The sequence below is a fragment of the Electrophorus electricus genome, chromosome 14 (genome assembly GCF_013358815.1).
Source record: "Electrophorus electricus isolate fEleEle1 chromosome 14, fEleEle1.pri, whole genome shotgun sequence".
Taxonomy (NCBI): domain Eukaryota; kingdom Metazoa; phylum Chordata; class Actinopteri; order Gymnotiformes; family Gymnotidae; genus Electrophorus; species Electrophorus electricus.
In genome coordinates, this window is record NC_049548.1 from 22,136,897 (window position 1) to 22,159,396 (window position 22,500).

The 22,500-nt window shown below is 49.5% G+C and overlaps 2 protein-coding genes across 5 annotated transcripts in view; both read left to right on the forward strand.

The window, feature by feature from the left end:
• mtr (5-methyltetrahydrofolate-homocysteine methyltransferase) overlaps positions 1-3,725 on the forward strand; it is a 19,344-nt gene extending 15,619 nt beyond the window's left edge. The window contains exons 29-33 of the mRNA XM_035533869.1: positions 56-252; positions 1,076-1,276; positions 2,292-2,484; positions 2,902-3,014; positions 3,530-3,725. Of these exons, the coding sequence (XP_035389762.1) occupies positions 56-252; positions 1,076-1,276; positions 2,292-2,484; positions 2,902-3,014; positions 3,530-3,616 (791 nt within the window). The 3' untranslated portion in view covers positions 3,617-3,725. The remainder of the gene's footprint in view (positions 1-55; positions 253-1,075; positions 1,277-2,291; positions 2,485-2,901; positions 3,015-3,529) is intronic.
• Positions 3,726-5,936: 2,211 nt separating this feature from the next.
• ryr2a (ryanodine receptor 2a (cardiac)) overlaps positions 5,937-22,500 on the forward strand; it is a 196,894-nt gene continuing 180,330 nt past the window's right edge. For all 4 annotated transcript variants that reach the window (XM_035533858.1, XM_035533860.1, XM_035533859.1 and 1 more), the window contains exon 1: positions 5,937-5,999. In XM_035533858.1, the coding sequence (XP_035389751.1) occupies positions 5,952-5,999 (48 nt within the window). In that variant the 5' untranslated portion in view covers positions 5,937-5,951. The remainder of the gene's footprint in view (positions 6,000-22,500) is intronic.

Here is a 22,500-nt window from a genome sequence, read left to right on the forward strand (position 1 = left end):
TATTGTATCTTGTGTGTGTACATACGTGGGTGTGTGTGCGCGCGTGCGTGTGTAGGGGTGGAGGCCAAGCGTGTGTACGATGACGCTCAGGTCCTATTAAACAGGATGATTGATACGGGGGGTCTACAGGCCAGAGGCTTGTTGGGCTTCTGGCCCGCTCAGAGCCAAGGGGATGACATTCTAATATACGCCGAAGACGTCACGCCCACCTCGTCCAATCCCATCGCGACTTTCTACGGTCTACGGCAGCAGGTGATCCAAGTTATCTGGTAGAGACACGTGACCTGAAGATTAAATGCTTGTAAAAATCCTTTCACGTTATACATAGAGACCATACAATAAGATTAATTATGTGTTTTATTAAACGTGAACAAGAAAGGATGAGTTCTAGGATTAACTGTAGGATGAGTTCTAGGATTAACTGTGGGATGAGTTCTAGGATTAACTGTGGGATGAGTTCTAGGATTAACTGTAGGATGAGTTCTAGGATTAACTGTGGGATGAGTTCTAGGATTAACTGTAGGATGAGTTCTAGGATTAACTGTGGGATGAGTTCTAGGATTAACTGTAGGATGAGTTCTAGGATTAACTGTGGGATGAGTTCTAGGATTAACTGTGGGATGAGTTCTAGGATTAACTGTGGGATGAGTTCTAGGATTAACTGTGGGATGAGTTCTAGGATTAACTGTGGGATGAGTTCTAGGATTAATTGTGGGATGAGTTCTAGGATTAACCGTAGGTTTAATTCTAGGATTAACTGTGGGGTGAGTTCTAGGATTAACTGTGGGATGAGTTCTAGGATTAATTTTGGGATGAATTCTAGGATTAACTGTAGGTTTAATTCTAGGATTAACTGTGGGATGAGTTCTAGGATTAATTTTGGGATGAGTTCTAGGATTAACTGTGGGGTGAGTTCTAGGATTAATTTTGGGATGAGTTCTAGGATTAACTCTGTAGGTTTAATTCTAGGATTAACTGTACTGTTCCCTTGAATTTTATTGTAATACCACTGAGAGTTAGCCTGCGTTTTTCTGTTTGATCTGAAGTTGGCGGCCTGTTTTATCGCCCGCTGCAGGCGGAGAAGGACTCCACCAGCCCGGAGCCGTACCTGTGTCTGGCAGACTTTGTGGCACCCGTGGGCAGTGGCGTGCGGGACTACGTGGGGCTGTTCGCCCTGGCCGTTTTCGGGGCAGAGGAGCTCTGCGCGGACTTTGAGCGGCAGGCTGACGATTATGGCAGCATCATGGTGAAGGCCCTCGCCGACAGACTGGCTGAGGTACGACAGGGTGTGAGTGGGTGTGTGTGAGTGGGTGTGTGTGTGTGTGAGTGGGTGTGTGTGTACGGGCGTGTGCGTGTGGGAGTGCGTGCGAGTGAGTGTGCGCGTGCGTGCGTGTGTACGGGTGTGTGCGTGCGTGTGAGTGCATGCGTGTGTGAGTGAGTGCGTGCGTGCGTGTGTACGGGCGTGTGCGTGTGGGAGTGCATGCGTGTGTACGTGCGTGTGAGTGCGTGCGAGTGCGTGCGCATGTGTGAGTGAGTGCGTGTGTACGGGCGTGTGTGTGTGGGAGTGCGTGCGCATGCGTGCGTGTGTGTGTGTGTGTGGGAGTGCGTGCGTGCGTGTGTACGGGCGTGTGCGTGCATGTGTGTGTGGGAGTGCGTGTGAGTGCGTGCGCATGCGTGTGTGAGTGAGTGCGTGCGTGCGTGTGTACGGGCGTGTGTGTGTGGGAGTGCGTGCGTGTGCGTGTGTGTGCGTGCGCATGCGTGTGTGAGTGAGTGCGTGCGTGCGTGTGTACGGGCGTGTGTGTGTGGGAGTGCGTGCGTGTGCGTGTGTGTGCGTGCGCATGCGTGTGTGAGTGAGTGCGTGTGTACGGGCGTGTGTGTGTGGGAGTGCGTGCGCGTGCGTGTGTGTGTGTGTGGGAGTGCGTGCGTGCGTGTGTACGGGCGTGTGCGTGCGTGTGTGTGTGGGAGTGCGTGTGAGTGCGTGCGCATGCGTGTGTGAGTGAGTGCGTGCGTGCGTGTGTACGGGCGTGTGTGTGTGGGAGTGCGTGCGTGCGCGTGTGTGTGCGTGCGCATGCGTGTGTGAGTGAGTGCGTGCGTGCGTGTGCGTGTGTGGGAGTGCGTGTGAGTGCGTGCGCATGCGTGTGTGAGTGAGTGCGTGCGTGCGTGTGTACGGGCGTGTGTGTGGGAGTGCGTGCGCATGCGTGTGCGTGTGTACGGGCGTGCGCGAGAGCGTGGGAGTGCGTGCGAGTGAGTGCGTGCGGGCGGCTGACGTCGCGTCTGTTTCCTGCTCCTAGGCCTTTGCAGAAGAGCTCCATGCTCGTGTAAGGAAGGAGCTTTGGGGCTACAGCATGGAGGAAGAGCTGGAGGTCCGAGACCTGCACCGGCTCCGTTACACCGGCATCCGGCCGGCCGCCGGCTACCCCAGCCAGCCGGACCACACGGAAAAACGCACCATGTGGCACCTCGCTGGGATACAGCAGAAAACCGGTAAGACCTTGCAAACGCCAGAGCCAGGCAGACCTGTGCAGCCCTGACCTCTTATTAGTAGTGTAAGTAGAATATTGTCCTTTCTGGATGAAACCTCCCATCAGGCTGTGCCTTGAACTGCCGTCCCTCCACACAGGAAGTCGTCTCCGGCTGACGCGTAGTGTATTTTTGTGCTTGCTGCCAGTCTGACTTGCTGTGTGTGTTCACCAGGTTAATGTTCTGACCGGTGTCCCATGGTACACCGGTTTATGTCAACACCCCCATGCCTTTTATCAGAAATAAAGCTACTCGTGTGCTTGTTTCTAACCTAAACGTTGTGTCGCGCACCCAAAGACAGACTGGAGTCTGTCGGCCCGCCGTGTGCACGTGGCCCTGAGCGCTGGTGTGTGTGTGTGTGTGTGTTTGCTCTGCTTCAAGGCATCAACCTGACCGAGTCCCTGGCTATGACCCCAGCAGCAGCTGTGTCGGGTCTCTACTTCTCCAACCCCAGGTCCAGATACTTCGCTGTGGGCAAGATCAGCCAGGAGCAGGTATCCGCCTTAAACACGACCCCGCCGCGACAAACGTGACATGCAGTACTTATTTACACTGGTTACAAAGTTCTGAAATGATCATTTAAAGAATTCAAGAAATAATATAAAACAAGGGAACCTGATACAATAAAAGATAAAAACTTTACAAAGTTCTTCACCTACTTAAATATAATCGCCTATAAAAAACCTTTGCCTGATGAAGGTCTGGTAAATTTGCACCTGAGCTGAAAGTGGGCCGAGTTCCTCACTTTTACCGGTTCAGATGTCTCCTTGGCACAGTTTAGTGGGTAAACTGGGTCTTCTGCAGCCTGCCTCACGCCAGCGTGCCCAAGGTGTTTTTGCGGTGTTTGTAGAAGTATTTAAATGACTTTAAGGTAGAGGAGAGCTCGCACAGCAGGGGAAACGGTTCTCAGTCGTATCAGTGACAGGATTTCTCCTTCACGTCTCATGCCCGCTGTTTCTCACACACACACACGCAGGTGTGTTTTAACGCAGCGATTTGCCCTGGCCAGGTGGAGGACTATGCCAAAAGGAAGAACATCCCTGTGAGAGAGGCGGAGAGATGGCTGGGTCCCAACCTGGCCTACGACACAGTCTGAACCAGAACCACAGAGCCCAAACAAACAAACAGTGAAGTGGTTTTAATCCAAGACGACGTGTTCTCTAGGGATAGTCTCTCTCTCTCTCTCTCTCTCTCTCGCTCTCTCTCTCTCTAGGGATAGCAGCTTCTCTGCCTCTCTCTCTCTCTAGGGATAGCAGTCTCTCTCTCTCTCTCTCTCTCTCTAGGGATAGCAGTCTCTCTCTCTCTCTCTCTCTCTATCTAGGGATAGCAGCTTCTCTGCCTCTCTCTCTCTCTCTAGGGATAGCAGTCTCTCTCTCTCTCTCTTTCTCTAGGGATAGCAGTTTCTCTGCCTCTCTCTCTCTCTCTCTCTCTCTCTAGGGATAGCAGTCTCTCTCTCTCAGTCTCTCTAGGGATAGCAGTCTCTCTCTCTCTCTCTAGGGATAGCAGTCTCTCTCTCTCTCTCTAGGGATAGCAGTCTCTCTCTCTCTCTCTCTCTCTAGGGATAGCAGTCTCTCTCTCTCTCTCTATCTCTCTCTAGGGATAGCAGCTTCTCTGCCTCTCTCTTTCTCTAGGGATAGCAGTCTCTCTCTCTCTCTCTCTCTCTCTCTCTCTCTCTCTCGCGCGCTCTCTCTCTCTAGGGATAGCAGTCTCTCTCTCTCTCTAGGGATAGCAGTCTCTCTCTCTCTCTCTAGGGATAGCAGTCTCTCTCTCTCTCTCTCTCTCTAGGGATAGCAGTCTCTCTCTCTCTCTATCTCTCTAGGGATAGCAGCTTCTCTGCCTCTCTCTTTCTCTAGGGATAGCAGTCTCTCTCTCTCTCTCGCGCGCGCGCGCGCTCTCTCTCTCTAGGGATAGCAGTCTCTCTCTCTCTCTTTAGGGATAGCAGTCTCTCTCTCTCTAGGGATAGCAGTCTCTCTCTCTCTATCTAGGGATAGCAGCTTCTCTGCCTCTCTCTCTCTCTAGGGATAGCAGTCTCTCTCTCTCTATCTAGGGATAGCAGCTTCTCTGCCTCTCTCTCTCTCTTTCTTTAGGGATAGCAGTCTCTCTCTCTCTCTCTCTCTCTCTCTCTCTCTCTCTCTCTAGGGATAGCAGCTTCTCTGCCTCTCTCTCTCTCGCGCTCTCTCTCTCTCTCTCTCTAGGGATAGCAGTCTCTCTCTCTCTCTCTCTCTCTCTCTCTCTCTCTCTAGGGATAGCAGCTTCTCTGCCTCTCTCTCTCTCTTTCTCTAGGGATAGCAGTCTCTCTCTCTCTCTCTCTCTCTAGGGATAGCAGCTTCTCTGCCTCTCTCTCTCTCTCTCTCTCTCTCTTTCTCTAGGGATAGCAGCTTCTCTCTCTCACCTGTTTACACCATACAAGTACCAAACTACATTTACAATTATTATTATGATGAGAATGCGTCAGACACACTGTGGAAATTTAGTTTGTTTTTCAACTTCAGATTCTGCTTCAAGTTAAACTGAACACTAAATCTGTAATTTTTATTCTTAATGAAAGTTTTATTGATCAGAAGTCTTATGTCTACTAATCTTTGCTAATTCACTTATCACCAATGCCTAAGAGGTCAGTGCTAAATGATTTTTCTGAATGTTTTACCATTTGATGGTTTTATTAAATTTAACTCGGTGGGACTTTAACAAGGACTGGTTTAACATTTTACTTGATGATAGTTTTATGATTTCATTTCTTTCCTACTGTATTTTTAATTTTGACAATGATTTGTAAAAACTTGTCTGCTTGTACGCTGTCAGTGATTAAAGTGCAAGACAGTTGTTCCTGTTTTTGGCTCATTTAAAGTAAGAGTGTGGAGATCGTCCCAGATTTCTGAAATGGTCCAAAGCGCACCCCATCCCCAGTGCAGTTATTTCAGGCATCTTTAATCACACTTGTGATGGGTAACAAACTCTTACCCTCCATGGTAATGTTGCCTCCGCTTCTACATGCATCACCGCACGCGCGCACGCACGCGCGTCCGGCTGCACCAACGTTCAGATTTTGGTCTGAGATGTGCTGCTACGGGGGCGCTTCCTCTGCTACACGTCGCGCTGCACGGGCGTAGAGAAGTGACACATGGCTGCACCGCAGGGCCGTGCACGGCGCTTCTGGACACGGCCGCTCGTGCAAACGGGCACCAGGCTGCGCAAAACGGCGCCCGCCGCCGCGCGCAAAACCTGCGGCGGCCGAGCCGCAGCGCACCACGAGACGGCCGCCAGAGGGCGTCGCGCGTCGGGCACGCGGCGCCCCTGCGCGTCTCCTCCCCCTCAACGTGACGACCGTCCAATGAGGACGCGACAGGGGACGGCCGTTCCGCCGCCACAGCGCGCGACCGGTCGTCGCCTCCACAACTCTCCGTGCTGCGGTCCGACCCGCGCGGCTCACCATGGCGGAAGGCGGAGAAGGCGAGGACGAAATCCAGTTCTTACGCACCGTGAGTACGCGCGCCGTGCACGGCTTCGCCGCCGCAGACCGCGCCGGCGGTGCGCTCGCGTAACGGAGAGCGAGCTGCGCTGTGCGAGGACGCGGACTGTCGGTCGCGGGGTTTTTATTAAGCGGCGCATCCACCGTCTCCCAAACCCGTTAACGGCTGCGGTGTTTTTGCACCGCTGCCACCGTTTGAGTTGAGCCGCGTGCGGAGCACGTCGCGTTGCGTTGCAGCAGTCCGCACTGAAGCGGAATATTCGGTACTGCCGCAGACACCGGGGCGCGAGAGTCCACCGGACGCGCTCGCGTTAATGCCGTAGTGCGAGCGCGTCCCTGGGTGAGGGCGAAGAGTGTTCAGCGGGCTCCGTGCAAACTATCTGCTGGTGTGCGCGGCGTTCGAGCCAAACCCCGTGCACACGGATCTTTGCTGCACAATAACGAGACTCGTCATCCGCGCCCGCCGGAGCTTTGATGTCGATCGGGCGTGTGAAGTTTGGGATTGTGGGGCTGTCTCTCTGCCTGTCTCCCCGGCTGTCTCTCCGCCCGTCTCCCCTCGCCACCCCTCCTGCGAGTACTCCTGCACCATTACGCCTAACGCAGAATCTCGGTGCGGATCGATATGTGATTCGCGCAGGGCACAAACACCGGACCAAGCACCTTGGTGAAGCATTCGCAAAGATAACCATTAAAAACCTTTACAAACCTGCCCTTAAAACCGCTCGAAAGGGTAAATTAGGCTAACAACAACAAAATAAGAGCTCTGTGTGGCTGAGTGTAGTTAATGGTCCTTAAATGTTAACAGTGGGTTATTCGAATGTGGAGGATGAAGACAGTAAATGTATGATTGCATCGCCTGGTAGCTCCATTAAAACGTCTCGGTCGTAATCCAGCGTGGCAGCTGTAACTGATGTCGCTGTAGTGCTCTGCATTGTAACGAGGCGGGTGTTGCGTGTGTCCGCGTGCAGTGGGACCTGCCCACGCTGTCCGTCCGCGCACGCGACGCACGGAAACCGCGCGGAGTGTTCGCTGCGTGAGGACGCCTGCTCAGAGATGAGTCATGATCAAAAATAACACGTGTGCCTTCGATATTCCAGCACGGGGGATTGAAAAGGCTCTGTGTGTGTGTGTGTGTGTGTGTGTGTGTAACGTAGCCATAGCACACCTAGGGGCGGTTCTGCTGCTACCGACCCGTATTAGAGCAGGTGTGTAAAAGCACACGCTCGGGTTCGGCTGCCTGACTGGACAGACTGGGAACACTAAACTCTTCTCTGATTCGCTAGAGGAAATGAAGAATAGCTTTACACTACTGGATCCGAACAGTGTAGTGAGGCGGTCTACGTTACGTTGTAGTGAGGGGGGCGTCTACGTTACAGTGTAGAGAAGGGGCGTCTACGTTACAGTGTAGAGAAGGGGCGTCTACGTTACAGTGTAGTGAGTCGGTCTACGTTACAGTGTAGTGAGGGGGTGGTGTACGTTACAGTGTAGTGAGGAGGGCGTCTACGCTACAGTGTAGTGAGGGCGTCTACGCTACAGTGTAGTGAGGGCGTCTACGCTACAGTGTAGTGAGGGCATCTATGTTACAGTGTAGTGAGGGGCATCTACGTTACATTGTAGTGAGGGGGTCTATGTTACAGTGTAGTGAGGGGGTGGTGTACGTTACAGTGTAGTGAGGGGGCGTCTACGTTACAGTGTAGTGGGGGGCGTCTACGTTACAGAACGTTACAGTGCATTGAGGGGGCATCTACGTTACAGTGCATTGAGGGGGGCGTCTACATTACAGTGCATTGAGGGGGCGTCTACATTAGTGTATTGAGGCAGTCTATGCTACAGTGCATTGAGTGGGGTGTCTACATTACAGAACGCTACAGTGTAGTGAGGGGGCATCTAAGTTACAGTGTAGTGAGGCGGTGTCTACGTTTCAGTGTAGTGAGGGGGCGGTCTACGTTACAGTGTAGTGAGGGGGTGGTCTACGTTACAGTGTAGTAGGGGGCGTCTAGGTTACAGAACGTTACAGTGCATTGAGGGGGCATCTACGTTACAGTGTATTGAGGGGGGCGTCTACATTACAGTGCATTGAGGGGGGCGTCTGTGGTACAGTGCATTGAGGGTGGCATCTACGTTACAGTGTATTGAGGGGGTGTCTACATTACAGTGTAGTGAGGCGGTCTATGTTAGTGTATTGAGTGGGGCGTTTACGTTACAGTGCAGTGAGGCGGCGTCTATGTTTCAGTGCAGTGAGGCGGCGTTTACGTTACAGTGCATTGAGGGGGGCGTCTATGTTTCAGTGCAGTGAGGCGGCGTCTATCTTTCAGTGCAGTGAGGCGGCGTCTACGTTTCAGTACAGTGAGGCGGCGTCTACGTTTCAGTGCATTGAGGGGGGCGTCTACGTTTCGGTGCAGTGAGGCGGCGTCTACGTTTCAGTGCAGTGAGGCGGCGTCTATGTTTCAGTGCAGTGAGGCGGTGTTTACGTTACAGTGCATTGAGGGGGGCGTCTACGTTTCAGTGCAGTGAGGCGGCGTCTACGTTTCAGTGCAGTGAGGCGGCGTCTACGTTTCAGTGCAGTGAGGCGGCGTCTACGTTTCAGTGCAGTGAGGCGGCGTCTATCTTTCAGTGCAGTGAGGCGGCGTCTACGTTTCAGTGCAGTGAGGCGGCGTCTACGTTTCAGTGCAGTGAGGCGGCGTCTACGTTTCAGTGCAGTGAGGGCTGAAAGCATGTTTCTCTCTCTCTCTCTGCTGGTCCAGTGCTCCTCACCACATTAAAGTTTGATAAGAACCTTCCATTATATAAATGAGTAGAGGACAGGAGAGCCAACAGACCCCAGAGGAGGAAAGCGCCACAGTACCTACCACTGCTCTCGGTACCGAGGCCGGGAGGAGCAGCCTCGTTGTGTGTTTAGTGTGGCAGCAGTAACAGGGTCCTGCCCTGCCCGCAGGGTCCTGCTTGGTCCGCCACTGTGACAGGGGAGGTCACAGCATCGTCCACTTAATGAAGTCAGAGAAGGTCCACTGTAGTGGATCTCTGATTTACTTTAGAATTAAGGGAGAGGGAGAGAGAGAGACAGAGAGGGAGAGACAGAGAAAGAGAGAGAGAGAGAGAGAGAGAGAGGGGGGGGCTAACAGCAGTCTCAGTGATCTGGAGCGCCACTCTGACCTATAACTGCTAAAAGCACACTTGCGGGCTCTCTCTCTCTCTCTCTCTCTCTCTCTTTCTCTGTCTCTCTCTCTCCCTCTCTCTCTCTCTCTCTCCCTCTCTCTCTCTCTGTCTCTCTCTCCCTCTCTCTCTCTCTCTCTCTGTCTCTCTCTCTCTTTCTCTGTCTCTCTCTCTCTCTTTCTCTGTCTCTCTCTCTCTCTCTCTCTCCCTCTCTCTCTCTCTCTCTCTCTCTGTCTCTCTCTCTCTTTCTCTGTCTCTCCCTCTCTGTCTCTCTCTCTCCCTCTCTCCCTCTCTCTCTCTCTCTCTCCCTCTCTCTCTCTCACTGTACTATTCTACCACTCTGACTCCTTACTTCAAGCCCCTCACTCACTCCATGTATTTTTGGGTGTACATGTGTGAGTGAGTGTGAATGTGTGAGTGAGTCCGCGTGCGAGTGAGTGTACATGCGTGCGTGTGTGAGTGTGTGTCTGTGTGCGCGTGTGCATAGGCGCATACCTGTGTGAGAGTGTATGCGTGTACCTGTGTGTGTGTGTGTGTGTGTGTGTGCGCGTGCCTGTGTGTGTGCGCGAGCATGCGTGTGCGCGCCTGCGTGTGTGTGTACGCGCGTACCTGCGCGCGCGTGTGTGTGTGTGTGTACACGCGTACGTGCGTGTGTGTGAGTGTGTGTGTGTGTGTGTGTGTGTGTGTGTGTGTGTGTGTGTGTGTGTGTGTGTACTTGCCTGTGAGCCAGTGTTAGCTTAGCTCAGGAAAGCACCATCACAGAAGATTGCCACCACAGTCACGTGTAGCTTCACATAACGTCATACAGGAAGTGGAACTGATGTAGTGCTTCTTTCTCTCTCATGCTTCCTTCATCTTTCCCCACTCTGTCTATCTCTTTCTTTCTCAAATTCATTCTCAAATGTTGCCAAAGTGATGAACAAAATGATTAAATAGTCATAAACATTAAATAGTCATAAAACTTGAGAGAATTTTATCTCTGTCTCTCTGTGTCTCTGTCTGTCTCTCTGTCTCTGTCTCTCTCTCTGTGTCTGTCTGTCTCTCTGTCTCTCTCTCTCTCTCTCTCTCTCTCTGTCTCTCTCTCTGTCTGTGCTCTACAAGCAGCACTGCAGTAGTTCAACCTCTGCAGTGTGAGTAGTCACTCAGAGACCACACACACACACACACACACACACACACACACACACACACAGTGATGGTGGGAGTGTGAAGACATCTCAGTCAGTAAACTGGAGCATTTTTATGTCAGAATGATCAGAAGGGTTTTGCTTTGACCTGAGTTGACCTGATGCTGAGAGAGACTCCCTTTTTTCGTCCAGTTGAAATGGCATTCTTGCTGTGTTTGTGGGTTTTTATTGTGTGTGTGTGTGTGTGTGTGTGTGTGTGTGTGTGGGGAGGTGTCTGTCCTGGAGCTTTCCTCTGCTCGGAGAGGGTGTGTGTGTGTGTGTGTGTGTGTGTGTGTGTGTGTGTGTGTGTGTGTCTGGTAGCTGTGCTCTGCTCAAAATGTGTGTGTCAAGATTATTGAGTTGCACTCTCAACCTCCATCTTCCCATCTGAGGTGTTGCTCACGGTATTCTGGGTAAACTGATCCTGCATGCCAATCACACCAGCTAGCCACACCCACACCCCCTCCCCCTCGTCTTATCTGTTTGGTGGTGATGACGAATTATACACGGTTACTGCTACTCCATTTCAGAAAGACCAGTGGGTGGCTGTCATTATCGCACACACGCTCACGAAGTGATGCTATGTTAGAGATTATGTAATAAGATGTGCGAGATTCTCCCATTTTGATCTGTTACTGTGTGTGAATGTGTGTGCGCGCATGTGTAGCCATATACTGGGCAAGGTGAGTGTGAATTGTGTCAGCCTGTATTCGGAGGTTTTGGAGGATGTAATGATGGGGTGTGTGTGTGATGAGACAATTCCAGTTGTCTCTATCTCTTGCAGTGATTGATTTATTTTTAATAGCCTCCATTCTTTTTTTAATTAAACGATAAGTCGGCTTCACTGACAGCGGGCGCACTGCTGTGCCGAGACAAGGGAACCGCTTGAAGTACCCGGTGCGTGATGGAATTCTTTCCACGTTAAAAACACAGACAGCATCCAGCAGGCTTGCGGAACCACTGTATGGTCACCTGACGAGAAATGGTCCAGAATAACAGCAGCATAGTAATCCGCGCCTGTTCATTCCTAAATCGCGGAATAACGAGGCATGTCTGGAAAGCTATGAAGAGCCTTGGCCGTTACTGTGAAATAATGAGGTCGTTTGGGGTCTGCGCGGAAAATCTGGAGATTTGCAGAACAAGAGGGAAAATTGTGCCTCTGCATCTGCCAGGAATGATGAGCCCTCACACACTTGGGAAGTGTATCCAGGCTACAACGGCTACATCAGAAATGCTACCGTTTTATTACCAGATATTGCACGGAGCATAAAATGCAGCGTGCAAGTCAAATTTGTACTCAGAAAATGTCTGAATGAGTAATTCAAAGCATTAAGCATCAGACTAACCAGATAGGCCTACTTCTCTTGTGTGTATGTGTGTGTGTGAGAGTCCAGCCAAGCAGGTGTGTGTTTAGAGAAACCTGTCTCAGCAGACTCCGTTACTCAGAGCAGGCGTGAAAACTGTGTTTGATTCTTTGAAGTTTGTCGAGCTTTGAAGATGACCTTTAGATCCTGACAGATGTGTCTGCGCGCACACACACACACACACAGAGACAGCCCTTTCCAGGAAGATCGCTGTCTCTTCATTCTGAAATGTTCCGTATTAGAAATGATAAATTAGAAATGGGGCGTTTTGGCCAAACTACAAATGGGAAGTTAATGACCTGGCCAGGTTTTTGTTGGAGATTCTTCACAAAGGGCGCCGCGGTACAGAAAAGCAGTAATGAAAATAATTACACTTATATAGCGTCTCTCTCATGTCAACCCCAGTGCCACGGATGGACCTCACGAGGTTCACACTGTCCCGCTCCAGGTATGACCTCACCACCTCAGTCAGATGGGTCCCGGCAGCACTAAGCCGTGCGGTGCGGGAGCTGCTCCGGACACGGGGTGAGACCCTGGTCTCCCAAACTCCGATCCCTGCACCAACGTCTCCAGCTTTAGGGGCTGCGCTGTTGCCCGGGCAACCCTGATCGGTCCTGCCTCCTCGTCGCTCTCTTGGTAGGCCTGACGCGTAACGGCGTACGGGACGAGCTCCACGGTCCCGCTACCCTGCGGTGCTGGTTACCACCAGATCCTCTTCTTTTTGCGCGGCTCCGGTGTTGATTAGCTGCCCGTCCGGCGTTCTGCCGCTTGGCTCGTCCTGGCCGGCCTTGTCTGCCATTGGTCAGCTTGTCAAGTTAGCGCTGCTGGTGGCTCCCGAGGTTTCCAGAGGAGGGTGAGCCCGGCTGGGCTGGACGGTGAGGGTCAGCCCGCAGGTTTGTCCTCAACGGCCTTTTCACAAAGAGCAGTTTCATAAACGGTTAGCTCCGGTCCTCTAAAGTGACAAATGATCAACAAACTGGGATAAAACAACAAGCGTTTGGTCAAATGTTGCCAGCGTCCAACACAAAAAGCTTGTGTTGACAGTTAGCATGATGCCCCATGAGCATGGTTCATCCATATATGTTGTAACTATATTTTGCAACTCCATTATAAATGTATAAAAAGATTCCTGTCTCACCCTTCTGGTGGGTGGTCATATTTTCTTCCTGCCATCTAAGAGAGGCCTCGGGGTGTGAAGGCGTGGTGCAGGATTCTTGCTGTTCCCAGAACTGTGCGCCTCTCCACTGAGAGGACGATGTCATTCCTGGGGTCTGTCGGAGGCCTTCCTCACAGCCTGGTTCTTCTTTCTTGAAAGACAAAAGACGATGGATAGAAAGAGGCTGAAATTAGACTGATATTAAGGTAGTAATAATCACTGTAGTACACAAGGTTTCCAGGCAAACAAAGCACTTGTAGTACAGGGTACTGCTGTTGGTGCCATTGTTCGTGGTATTGATTCAACAAGGTGCCGGAAACGTTCCTCGGAGATCCTGGTCCGTACTGACGTGGCTACACCACCCAGCTGCTGCAGATCTGTGGTGGGAATCTCCCGTTCCGCCGCATTCCAAAGGTGCTGTACCGGACCGAGATCTGGTGACTGTGGAGGTCGTTTGAGTTCACTCAGCTCGTTGTCATGTTCATCAGACCAGTTTGAGACGACTTGAGCTTATCGGGATATCCTGTTAGAAGTATCCATCAGAAGATGGGAACACTGGTCATAAAGGGAAGGACACGGTCAGCAGAAATACTCAGCTAGGCTGTGGTGTTTAAACAATACTCAGCTAGGCTGTGGTGTTTAAACAATACTCAGCTAGGCTGTGGTGTTTAAACAATACTCAGCTAGGCTGTGGTGTTTAAACAATACTCAGCTAGGCTGTGGTGTTTAAACAATACTCAGCTAGGCTGTGGTGTTTAAACAATACTCAGCTAGGCTGTGGTGTTTAAACAATACTCAGTTGGTATTCAGGGGCCCAAAGCAGCAGCCAGATTCACCGATACAAGGCAGGATGGAGCCAGTTTTTCACGTTGTTTCTACCACATTCTGACCCAACCATTCAAATGTCACAGCAGGAATCAAGACTCCTCAGCCCAGGCGACGTTTTTCCAGGCTCCTCTTGTCTAATATTTTTGAGCCTGTGTGAACTGTAGCTTCAGTTGTCTGTTCTCAGCTGACAGGCGAGCCACCCGGTGTGATCTGCTGCTGCTGTAGTCCGTCTGCTTCAAGTCGTGTGTTCAGAGATGCTCTTCTGCGTACCTCGGTTGTATCGAGTGGTTATCTGGGTTACTGTGGCCTTTCTATTAGCTTAAACCAGTCTGGCCATTCTCGTCTGACCTCTGGCATCAATGAGGTAATTTACATGCCTAAATGTATTGAGAAACTGCCATGTGATTGGCTGATTAGGTACTTCCGTTAATGAGCAGTTGAAGAGGTACAACTAATAAAGTGGCCAGTGTGTGTCTGTATGAGTGTGTGAGAGACGGATGCAGACAGACACAGAATGGAGGCACAGGGGTGAACGGTTCTGTACTGGGCCGGGTCCAGTGAGCTCCTGTCCCCTCCTGGTGTTTGAAGTTGGGAAGGTCAGTGTGTAGCGGACAGAGGGCTGGTCAATAAAACACTGACTGATGGATCAGCCCGTATGTGGTAGGATGGACACACGCACACCACAAACACCGTATGTGGTAGGATGGACACACGCACACCACACACACCGTATGTGGTAGGATGGACACACACACACACACACACACACACACACACACACACACACACACACACCCCGTATGTGGTAGGATGGACACACACACACACACACACCCCCCGTATGTTGTAGGATGGACACACACACACACACACCGTATGTGGTAGGATGGACACACACACACACACCGTATGGTAGGATGGACACACACACACACACACACACACACACACAGTATGTGGTAGGATGGGGACACACACACACACACACACAGTATGTGGTGCTGATAAGAGAAGGTGTGTTTTATCATCTGTTTTATGTCTTAAACACACTGTTGTCTGTTTGATTCGTTACTGCTATTGACTTGGTACTGATGGGCTCCTGTTCACTGTACAGCAACCAGGGCTGAAATTGGGCAGCTTGGTCTAATATCTCTCTCTCTCTCTCTCTCCCTCCCTCCCTCCCAGGTCTCACTAAGCCTCTCACTCTCATTTCAGTATTTGTTCACTGCAGTTATTTTAACTCCATTGTCCTGAATCATCTCTTAATCAGGCGCTTCCCGAGTTTGGAGCAGAGACCCAACTGTCACACACACTTCATGTAGGACACTCGGACCGCTACTGTGTTTTCTGTGCTTGTCAGTTTTAAAACTACCAAGAAAACTGTTCCAAAGCTACAGACACATTCCAAAGCTTTAGCTCACATCCTCTTATCAAAGCCATGACTTGATAACCTGATAGAACGCTTTACTTTAAGACTAAATGAACATATAAATACCAGAGTGTCTCTAACACCCAGAGGTGCAACACTTCGTGAGCTCCACGGGAAAATTCAGCCTTGTTAACGTTAATTAATGTTGGAGAGACTGTGGGAATCAGAACAAAGATGAGACTGACTAAGATCATTGTTCACTTTGAAATTATTAAAATCTGCCAAACTCAACACACACCAAAATGAACTCGACACGCAGACCAAATTGAACTTGACACGCAGACCTAACTTACAATTATGTCTGCATACTTGAGCATTTGAGGGTTAAGGGCCTTGTTCAGGGGCCACTTGGTGGTAGTGGGGCTTGAACTGGCAACACTCTGATTAAACGTATTTAGAGCACTTCACAGCACAGAAACCACACCTACCAAACTCCTGAACCATCTGAGCCAAACAACTGCACCTGTTTATACTGGTTTTTCTTGGTATCAGTGTTGCATTTGACACAATATACCACTGTGTACTGCTACATTGTCTAAGAGACCGGGTTGGCCTAACTGGTATTGCTCTGAACTGGTCCCAGTCATATCTGACCAGTCGTGAGTACCACATCCCACTCGGTGAGAGCAGATCTAAATGTCATGTGCTACCCTGTGGTGTGCCTCAGGGCTTGATTGTGGGACCGGCATTTTGTAATCTCGTTATGCTTCCACTGGGCTCAGTTGTCCGTAAATATAATATCTCATTCCACCAGTATGCAGACGACACACAGTTACATCTGTCCCTAGACACTGACCCTGGGGTTCCAGAGATTTGATTTTAACTGTCTAAAATACATCAAGTCCTGCATGACTCATAATTTCCTGCAACTCGATGAGGGCAAAATGAAATTGATCATCTCTGGGAATGACTGTGAGCGCACTGATACAGTACCTGATCTGGAGTCCCTTTCAATTAAGTCTCAACACTATACAAACACCTACACACCAAACACTATACCAAACACCTACATACCGACACTTATCGCCGCTGTAACTTTATGAATAGGAATTAAACCCATGTCACACGTTGTGCATGGCGTATCCAATTGTATAATATTTTTGTATAGTGCTATTGTGATTTAAAGTGTTGTTTACATATATATATGTTCTACTTATATAGTGCATTATTGTTATACAGTGTGCTTATAGTTTGTCTTATTGTGTTGCACATCATTGTGTTTTATTGTGTTTATAGTGTGTATCCCCCTGTACCTTACACACACACACACACACACTACTTTCAAACAATAGTTGTTTCACACCCTCTCATCCCACTAGCTTGCTATGTGGGGCATGTCAGCTCTTGTGAGGTTGCCTGCTTCCACACGGGTAGTGTTGGGTACCGAACTGTGGCTCCAGTATGGCACAGGTTCCTATATGAGCACTACCAACTGGACCGTGGCTCATTTTGGTATCACTTAAAGGGAAAGTTTGGTGGGGTAACTTTCCACCTCCCCGTGAGCAGTCGATGGGCCAAGATATGTTTGATGTCCAAAATAAATGTACTTCTCTAGAACTAAAGTTCCTAATGTTACCTGTCCACAGACTCCTCACAGCCGGCTCAAACCGCACCCAGGTTTTTATTCGCTTTTATAGTTCAGTGAGTCACACAGCGTCCTAAACACCCGTTCGTCCTCCTGTGAGGAGGCGCGTGTGGAGAGCCGCACCTCTCTAACTCACCTCCGTCCTGGTTTAAATCGTCAGTCTATCCTGTTCGCTCCACCCACCTCCCCTCCGCAGGAGGCCAGTCCGCGTGCTGTCCAAGACTCCCGGTTCACTGCTACTTCTCCTCCCTTGTTCTCAGACAATCTCTCTCTCGTTCTCTCTCTCTCTCTCTCTCTCTCTTCTTCTCTCTCGCTCTGCAGTGTTATGTAATCTGATTGATCTTCGGGGAGTGCGCCAGTGTGCTGACAGGTCTTGTGAGCAGATATGAAGGACATCATCACCCCCGATTCTTAATTTAATCCCAGATGCTTTATGACTGTATCGAATGACCCTGCTGCAAAAACATCATCCAAATAAGGCCTGAAGTGTAGATTGCAGAAACACTGTAATGCTCTCCAGGAGATATTACCCCATAGAAGTGAGGTGTGCTGATGTCCATGTGTGTTGCGATCTGTTTGATAGGATTGTGTGTGTGTGTGTGTGTGTGGGTGGGTGTGTGTGGGTGATTGGGTGAGCTGATTTTTCTTTCTGGTCAGTTTGTGGACCTCCTAGGGCTTTTTGCCAGTTGAAGCTGAGTTTCACTGTGTCTGTGTCAAGCCAAGAGATTTTAAAGTAAAATAAAATATAATTTTTCTTTTTTTGTAGAAAAAGGGGTTGAATGTTGGATATCCATTTGCAGTAGAGGAAACCCTCTTTATCGAGGAGGACCACTTTTAAAATCAAAGAGCAGTGATTAATGTTCCATTCCAAAGAAGATCTCTAATTTTATTTCTGATAACTTGATTGCCTTTTATTTTGAAGAGTAGTGGGACCTGGGCTAGTCTTGCTCTGTAGACACAGACTGTGAGACACAGCTGTTGCATGGGACTGTGTCGTGTGTTTTGTGCCTGAGCTCCACCAAGCAAAGTTGTGGAGTGACTGTTCACCCAAACTGAACAACACTCAGGTAGGATAAGACCTTGCTGGGATTAATCCAAAATGGGATTAGAATTGGCTGGGATTAGACCTTGCTGGGATTAGTCCATGATAAAATTAGACCTGGCTGGGATTAGACCTTGCTGGGATTAGTCCATGATGAGATTAGACCTGGCTGGGATTAGACCTTGCTGGGATTAGTCCATGATAAAATTAGACCTGGCTGGGATTAGACCTGGCCGGGATTAGTCCATGATAAAATTAGACCTGGCTGGGATTAGACCTTGCTGGGATTGGTGCCTCAACTACCTCCTGTAATTACTGCTTCCACATCCTCTCAAACCAGAACAACTGAGCATTGTTTCTGCATGTACTGACAATGCCTTTAAAAAGACATCCCGTGCGTGTGTGTGTGTGTGTGTGTGTGTGTGTGTGTGTGTGTGGGGTCTAAATCTGTAACATTTCCCCGACCCGATTTCGGTCTCACTGTAAAGTTTTTCTGTTGTAATCAAGGACAGTTAGAACTTTCTCGTGGTTGGTAACACTGTGGCCCCCAAACGTCAGGCCAGCCTACATTCCGCACCGGGACAGCATGACTAATGCATCTCAGGCTCCGTCTCGCTCCGCTCCGGCGTCAGGAGGTATTTTTAGGGGCCCTCCAGCCAAACCCAGCTTATTGTGGCCTTCACACAATCTCCTGAGAGCCATATGCGCGCACACACGCGCCCTCGCTCACACTCCTGCGCATGGACGTACGCCTGTCCTTGATTTAGGCCCAGACTCAGATTAGCCTGGTGGACGGGAAGTTAAGAGGAAGTTCAGACAACTTCAGCAGGGCGGTGTGCATCACCATAACTGTTTCCCTGGTTATGTTAGGCCTTATGGTCGCTCTGTCTTTTTCTCTCTCTTTTTACACTTGGCCTTCTGGCGTTTTCTTTACGGAGAGGAGGGGGCGGTCCCAGGATTCTCCGGACCCGCCCTTGGATGACACTTTTGGCACATCCCCTCTCTGGCTTCCGGAGTATCGAGCCCACCCCTCTCTGTCTCTCTCTACCTCTCCATCCCTCTCTCTCTACCTCTCTATCCCTCTCACTCTCTCTACCTCTCTCTCTACCTCTCTATCCCTCTCTCTCTCTCTGTCTCTCCCCCCCTCTCTCTCTCTACCTCTCTATCCCTCCCTCTCTCTCTCTCTCTCTACCTCTCTATCCCTCTCTCTCTCTCTCCCCCCCCCCTCTCTCTCTCTCTCTCCACCTCCCCCCAGGCTCTGTAGGTAAAGATTCACCTCCACTCTATGCTGTGGCTGTTGTTTTGTTAATGTCAGTGCCGTAACAACACAGACCGGTTAGTTTTGTTAATGTGAGTGCCGTAACAGCACAGACCTGTTAGTTTTGTTAATGTCAGTGCCGTAACAACACAGACCGGCTAGTTTTGTTAATGTCAGTGCCGTAACAACACAGACCGGTTAGTTTTGTTAATGTGAGTGCCGTAACAGCACAGACCTGTTAGTTTTGTTAATGTCAGTGCCGTAACAACACAGACCGGTTAGTTTTGTTAATGTCAGTGCCGTAACAACACAGACCGGTTAGTTTTGTTAATGTCAGTGCCGTAACAACACAGACCGGTTAGTTTTGTTAATGATGTGTCAGTGCCGTAGTAGTTCCACTGATTAGTTCAAAATACAAAAATGAATCGGATCAACTATTAATGAGACGTGATGGACAGATCGAAGAAGCTGTTATTTCATATAAAGCTCTTGTTCTCTCGTTCTGTCGTGTTCCCTCTATCTGACAAAACGAGACTGTTGCAGTGAAAGGTGATCCTTGTGTGCTCTGTCAGCTGTTTATATTTACAGAGTGCATATGAGTGTGTGTACAAAGAGGCGAACAGAGATGTAGAATCTATGATATAATATCATCTGGAGCGCGTGTGTGTGTGTGTGTGTGTGTGTGTGTGTGTGAACAGTTGAGAGATTTGCTGGTAGACTAGAAACCTAAAGGAGAGTGAGTGAGAGAGAGGTACTGCCAAAATCCTGGAGCCAATCTGGCAGTAAACAAATATGATCTTTGAAAACACATCAGCAAAACAAAGTTAAAACTTGACTGCATCCAAATCCAAACCTATATGTCACCAAGAATGTCACTTAATACATAAGGAACTTAGAAAATGATCAACTGAAAAGCACAGAGATCCAAACACCAACATATACCTTCTCTACTGTATCATAAACATGCACTCAGAACCAGAAAGCCACAACACACTCCCAACTGGCACTAACTGAGGAGTCCTTCAAAACTAACCCGTTTTGGGACAACTGGAATAACCTTAAAAAAGAGGGCATGAAGAACTGGCAATACAGATTGGGGACATTTGGACATTTCCAAACCTTTCCAGAAAGTCAAACGCAAATCTATAACAACATAATATAAACAAAAACACTGGAGGAGCTGGAATTGGCTGTTAAAGATGATCAAATCCCATCAGACTTTTCAATTACTGAGTAGGAACTTGGGGAGAACATTAACAAACTAACATCAAAGACAGTACGCAGGCCTCCTGGATGATGAAATGTTTAAGCTCTAGGTTTTGTTTGGCTGTTCTAACTGGGTCTGAGTGGAGGTTTCTTTCCTGAAATCTGGACCCAGGGTCTTTAAAGATAAATCTGACCCTAACCATCACAGAGGCGTCCATGTGAACAGGAATCTGGGGAAGTTCATGTGTAGCATTTTGAATTCCAGATTTCTAACCTTCCTTACTAAACACAGAGTCCTGAGCAGAAGTCAAAGTGGACTTCCTCCAAATTACTGCACCACACACACTAACTGATAATACTGATAATAAAAGCTAAATATCTGCATGCTTTATAGACTTTAAAAGGGCTTTTGAGTCCATGTGGCACTAAGGTTTATTTTACAGAATTATAGAAACTAGTGTAAGGGGTGAAACGCATGACATCATACACGGGAAGCAGGGGGGAATAAACACTGGCCAACGAACACACTTTCTCTCTGGACCTGCTGGACCAGTACTGACAGTCCTGGACCCTGGAGCAGTACTGACAAACCCTGGACCTGCTGGAGCAGTACTGACAGACCCTGGACCTGCTGGAGCAGTACTGACAAACCCTGGGCCTGCTGGAGCAGTACTGACAGACCCTGGGCCTGCTGGAGCAGTACTGACAGACCCTGGGCCTGCTGGAGCAGTACTGACAGACCCTGGACCTGCTGGAGCAGTACTGACAGTCCTGGACCCTGGAGCAGTACTGACAAACCCTGGACCTGCTGGAGCAGTACTGACAGACCCTGGACCTGCTGGAGCAGTACTGACAGACCCTGGGCCTGCTGGAGCAGTACTGACAGACCCTGGGCCTGCTGGAGCAGTACTGACAGACCCTGGACCTGCTGGAGCAGTACTGACAGTCCTGGACCCTGGAGCAGTACTGACAAACCCTGGACCTGCTGGAGCAGTACTGATAGACCCTGGACCTGCTGGAGCAGTACTGACAGACCCTGGGCCTGCTGGAGCAGTACTGACAGTCCTGGACCCTGGAGCAGTACTGACAAACCCTGGACCTGCTGGAGCAGTACTGACAGACCCTGGGCCTGCTGGAGCAGTACTGACAGACCCTGGGCCTGCTGCAGCAGTACTGACAGACCCTGGACTCTGATTGAGCAGTACTGACAGACACTGACAGAAAAGCACACAGGTCTTTATACACCATAAAACAACACTAACACCACACACACACACGCAGAGACAGACCTCCATTAATAATACTACACTAACACACACTAACACCACACACACACACGCAGGGACAGACCTCCATTAATAATACTACACTAACACACACTAACACCACACACACACACGCAGGGACAGACCTCCATTAATAATACTACACTAACACACACTAACACCACACACACACGCAGAGACAGACCTCCATTAATAATACTACACTAACACCACACACACACACGCAGGGACAGACCTCCATTAATAATACTACACTAACTCACACTAAACACACACGCAGGGACAGACCTCTATTAATAATATAATTGTTGCAGTTATATTCTTATTATTATTTGTATTAATAGTATTGCTGTCTGATATATCTTTTGTTTAACATGTTAAAGCTTTGGCAACACAAATGTGAATATATGCCATACCAATAAAGCACCAATGAACTGAACTGAGAGCGAGATGTCTGTGGTAGGAGTGTGCTATTTCTGCAGTCTGGAGGCAGTTTGTAGGATGAGAGTGTAAAATGGGCTGGCCCAACTCTCTCTCTGTGTGTGTGTGTGTGTGTGTGTGTGTGTGTGTGTGTGTGTGTGTGTGTGTGTGTGTGTGTAATATTTCCACAGGCCCTGTGTTGCATAAATTGGTTAGTGTGGTGAGGTGACACCTACCCTGGCATATAAAACAGAAACGCTGGGATTCTGGCTGCTTGCTAGCAGAGTGTAAGCTGTAGTAGCTCGTTCTCTGGACAGTGTGGGCCATCCACAAATACTGCTGCTGATGTCATCCTACCTCTGTAATTTAGGGCAGGCACATGTTACCCAGCCAGCTAAGGCTGTTGGACGCAGACACGCAACCGGCGGCGTCGAGACGCACGCGAGACTAATCACGTCAGTAATTCTCAGAGCCACCTTTACAGTCTGATTAACACTTGGGCCTACATTAGTCTTCAGTGATCTGGAGTCTTGCTGGCCTGATCTTAAGGATGAAGGTCTGTAAGAGGACTCTGTGGTGACTCTTATTTCTCCAGCTTTCTGTCTGTCTCTGTTTTAT